The sequence below is a fragment of the Adiantum capillus-veneris genome, chromosome 9 (assembly GCF_014529385.1).
Source record: "Adiantum capillus-veneris isolate H3 chromosome 9, ASM1452938v2, whole genome shotgun sequence".
Taxonomy (NCBI): domain Eukaryota; kingdom Viridiplantae; phylum Streptophyta; class Polypodiopsida; order Polypodiales; family Pteridaceae; genus Adiantum; species Adiantum capillus-veneris.
Window position 1 is genome coordinate 13,521,953 of NC_140939.1, and position 4,783 is coordinate 13,526,735.

The 4,783-nt window shown below is 39.8% G+C and overlaps 1 protein-coding gene across 1 annotated transcript; it reads right to left on the minus strand.

The window, feature by feature from the left end:
• Positions 1 to 3,337: 3,337 nt before the first annotated feature.
• LOC147450146 (RING-H2 finger protein ATL8-like) lies at positions 3,338 to 4,554 on the minus strand. The gene has a single exon (XM_086520658.1). It carries the CDS (start codon positions 4,346 to 4,348, stop codon positions 3,650 to 3,652), a length of 699 nt encoding a protein of 232 aa, XP_086376784.1. The 5' UTR covers positions 4,349 to 4,554; the 3' UTR covers positions 3,338 to 3,649.
• Between the last annotated feature and the right edge of the window lie 229 nt (positions 4,555 to 4,783).

Consider the following 4,783-nt stretch of genomic DNA (forward strand, 5'->3'; position numbering starts at 1 on the left):
CATTATTGGGCCTAAGCATGTGTTGGTGATGGTAAAGTTTCTTACCAAAAATCTCAAAACATGTCAAACCTTATAGTTTTAGATTCTAACTTTTAATAGCATCCATTGGCATATAACATGCTAGTGTAGTTTACATGTAAAGCATGAAAATAGGGTTTGTAAAGTGCTATCCAAGGATCTCCCAAGCATCAGTTTTTGGTACTTGACTAATACATGCTTTGACCTATTTGGACATACAATTTAAGTAGGTTGATGGAGGCATTGCTTTGTGCCATACAAAGCATATTGAGACATTTTGTGTAGGTTTAGCCTTGATGATTGCAAGATTATTGCTACTACTATGCACGGGGGATTCAATCGAAGGGAGGAAGGGGAGGGGATGGGGGAAGGAGGAAGGAGGAAGGAGGAAGGGGAAAGACAGAGGATACTTTAGGGTACTATTTAGAAATTGGGAGATCATTTCTACATCATCTCTATTATGTAAGAATGAAGTAAGTTATGAGTCTAAATAACAAGTAAAGATAGATCACTTCTTTTTTTAAATCTGGAGATGGGTTTTTAGTATGATTCTCATATATATTGTTGCATCTTATGGTTTAATAAACTTTCTGAATTTGGAGCTTTTTATGACCAAGTATTTGCAAACATAGGAGGATGCTCCATATTTTTTAAATTGGAAAGACCCGTACTAGAATTCGTGTGATTTGGGCTGATTTTGTGGAGTTAATTTATGAATCTCTCTTTTGGACATTTCATTTAGTATCTAACTTTCACATGTATGGTTCACATATGGCTAATCTTTAGCTATATCTTGAGATTTGAAATGGTTACATGTCATCGTCATATATTTCTTCATTTTGAATCAAAGCACTTTTAATTTTGAAACGTATTCTAGTCTAAAGAATTGAGTATCCTCTATGATTACAAAGCCTTGAATCCCATGTGGCAATTGTGAGATTAAAATTTGGTCATAAAGAAAACTCTAAAAAGAAAATCCTGAGTGATTAAATTTTTTTTGAGCTACTCAATTGTTTGTACATATAAGGTTGGGTCATTAGGGAAAATTTGGATTCTCAAAGGGGCCCTATAAGGAGGTTTGACTTTGCCTCTCTTGTCCAAAGTGGGCAACCCGGTAAAGTACATAAATGCTCTATCAAAATCCTATCAACCAACATGCCATTGGAAAGATCTTAGAAAGTAGGTTCTAAATCCCAAACTTCGACATGTTTGGAGTTGATTTGTAGAAGTTATGGCCTTACCACCACTAAAGATGAAATGTGGGAGAGAGATTCCATTTATAAGACGGAGCTGTCACATCAAAAAATGGAGTCTTCTAGAATATAAAGAATCTAACGACATGCTATATATCAATGGATAGATCTCCATCAGTACATTCTAAATCCAAAAGTTCCGACAAGTTTTGATTTCATTTGTAAAAATTTTACCGTGCGCCCGTTTTGGACAAGAGAGAGAAAGTCAAAGTCCTTATAGGACCCCTTTGAGAGTCCAAATTTTCCCTAACACTAGTTCTGCAATTGGACACTTAAATGTCCTGAGACACTAAAGTGTCATGTTTTCTTTCCAAGTTTTAGCAATTTATTTGTCAAGCTAGAAAGAAGTTTTTAACACCTTGCTTCTACTATAGGTTGGTTATGAGGGAAAGAAAACATTGGAATTTTCTCCATGTCAAAATACAATTCCTATGGAGGGAATTATGGTAAGTTCTAAATCATAAATTTTAGTAAAATTTCAAGCTATTTTACCCAAAAAAACATTAAATTATTATGTCTTTTTGTAGAGATGGCCTTTTCTATGTTTATAAAAGCCACGTGTTAGTACTTAGTGTTACAAAACAATGGAATTCCCTTCAAAGACTAGTTTCCAAGTCACACGCAGATTATAGACATAATTTCAAACTTGAGCAGGTGTTGAATAAGAGCATAATTTTGGTCTTCCAAAGGTCCCCTCATGGAATTGGGGTTATTCTAGTGCAGTTTGACAACTACGAATGACTTTATATGTTGAGACCAAGAAACTACGTATTTTTTTGGCTACCTGACTCAATTAAATATCGTTGTTTGAACTCTATTTTGAATTTTTCATTTCACAAAAACTCTTGAAAATCTTGAGCTCTCCATAATAACATTGAAACCAAGGTTTTAGGCGCCCTAATTGTGTACGATACATTTAGTTGATCCATGTGGAAAGTTTGATATTATTTGAGGTTTTGAATGCTTATCTCTCAAGAATGAAAATATCAAAGTTTTCTCTTACGCAGTTTTGAATATTTAAAATGATACAATAAATGTTGCATATCAAAGCCCTTCTACTTGCCACCTTGAGTCCTCAATGGAGAGGGTAAGCAATGTATCACTTTCTAAAACTCACAAATACATCAAAAATATATTTTTCTTTGTATAGAACGATATGCTTGAAATGGCAATATCAAACACGTAGAACTTTCTATTATTTTATATACTCTAAAGTGATTTTTTTTGCACATGAAACTTTCAGTTATCTATAGCACAATTGTTGAAAAGTCATGTGAAAACTTCTACAAGGTCACTTCATTTTTTCTTGAGTTGATAAAGTCGATTTCTTAAAAACATCAATTGCAGACTTACGAGGGTCAACTTGAAGAGTATAGTTCTTGATCATGGTAGATTCTAAAATTCAAGGTTATATTTTTAAAAGACCCTCTACCTAACATATTCAAGCATATCAAGAGGGTTTCTAATGCAAGTAGCACTTAATTTAAATTTGTTAAAAAAAGACACTTAAGTGTCCTATTTTGGTACCAAACTAGTGCTGATGGTACATATAAGGTAGGGGGGTATGTTAATACTTCATAAATTGTACGAAGGGGGTTATCTTAGTGCTTCAATTTCTATAGATAGGGGCTCAATCACTATATAAAGGACCGTATATAGGGGTGTTTTCTTAACAGTGTGCATGCAAGTCCCTCCCAAATATTAGTAAATCCCCTCTGGTCACACTCTAAAGATTGTGAAATGTCTAAAGTTTAGTCTTTAGGATGCACTAAAGATTACTTTCATGTCACACTTTGTTAGTAAGCTATCGGTTGCCTTATTTATGTTTGAAGTTTAGTCTTCACATGATGCTAAAGACTACTTTGATGTCACACTCTATCAACAAGCTGTTGGTTGCCTTATTTACGTATACAATACGAGAAAGATGTTTACTATGCAATCTCACAAGTCTCACTCCTAGATTGCTCCTCTCAACTAGATGTTTTGAATAACTAATTGGCTCAAGGCTAACACACATAATTTCTCACAGCGCCATTTTACTTTTGTCCATAAGGTAGTTCCAAAGGTTTCTTCGAACATCTTTTTCTATGCAAAAAAATCGAGATCATCTCCCAATAGAGAGAAATCACACGAGTTTGTCGCGATTACAAAATATTTTGTAATGAATGGACTACATAGGAAGCTCTCCTTTACATACATGTACCTTGGTGTGGATAACTTGCTCATCTTTACATACCTATCCCTTAGTGTGGATACTAGTGTGGATAACTTTAAGGAGTACTTTTCCTCACATGAGAAAAAGTGGTAAGAACTTCATGTGAGCCGTAAGGAACGAGAAACCAAAATTTTGGGTTCGTGTGGTAAGTAATAAATATGACTTATGGAGTGCTAATGCAAAATTGATGCTTTGGCTCACCAGTCTCTGAGTCGAGAGTGGGCGGGGCGGAGCAGAGCTGATGAGCATTAGCGGGCGGGTTGATGAGGAGGTGCAGCTCAAGGGATGAGCTCGATGGGGCGGCGCCCTTCATCTGCAGGACGTCGGCTCGGCAGGTAGGGCAGGTGGCCTGGCGCAGCAGCCACAAATCGAGGCAGGACGCGTGGAAGCCATGGTAGCAGGGAGGCAGCAAGCGGATGAGGTCGCCGTCGGCGAAGTCGACTAGGCAGATAGGGCAATGCGGGGGGACCGGCTCCGCCACGTGGGGGGAGATGAGTGGGTGGAAGGTGGAGGAAGGGAGGGATCGGATGTGGCGTTTCTTCATTGGGTGAGGGTGCGCCGACGTTGGGTCGGAGGGGTGGAGGTGGCGCAGGCGGCGCAGGAGGCAGCGTAGCAGGCAGTGCAGCAGGAGGAGCGCCAACAACAGCGCCAGGAAGGCGGCGGTAATCAGCACGATCTTGCGGTCGAAGGAGGTGTGGTGAGACTGGTAGGGCAGGTCGTTACCCGGTCGTGTCCGCTCCGGATCGATCCCTGCGTCCCGCACGTACGGCGCTGCGCTGTCTATATTTCTGCCCGTCGACGTGAGCAGCATCCTGGCTCTAAGTCTGAATACAACCTCCTTGTCGAACTCATGCAAACTCATTATCTCTCTCTCTCTCTCTCTCTCTCTCCGTCCGTCCGAGCTGCTGCTGTTTCTCTCTCTCTCTCTCTCTCTCTCTCTCTCTCTCCCAACACCTTCCTCCCCTTGATGCTGCGACTCTCTCTGTCTGTGTCCCCCTCTCTCCCTCCCTTCCTTCCACCAAGCGGTTTAACGGTTGTACGCTGCTTGCTCAGCTGCTCCCCTTAATGTAGCTTTGCCTTCACCTAAAATAGTATACACATAAAGGGAGTCCACCATGGCTATAAGCTTTGTCCAAGCAAGCTACATTGCATATTCCAATAGTGTTCCTGAGTGGACGATGCAGTAGAACGATGATGACTCCCCCAACATATCTCCTTTAGGATTTGGCCACTATCCCCATGGCCCCCTTTGTGCCTTAAAATAAAACACCCCAAGCTTTCACGCACTCCACCATGA

Bases quoted from the DNA above. Each gene is read 5' to 3' on its own strand.
- LOC147450146 (XM_086520658.1), bottom strand. From the start codon at position 4,348: ATGAGTTTGCATGAGTTCGACAAGGAGGTTGTATTCAGACTTAGAGCC.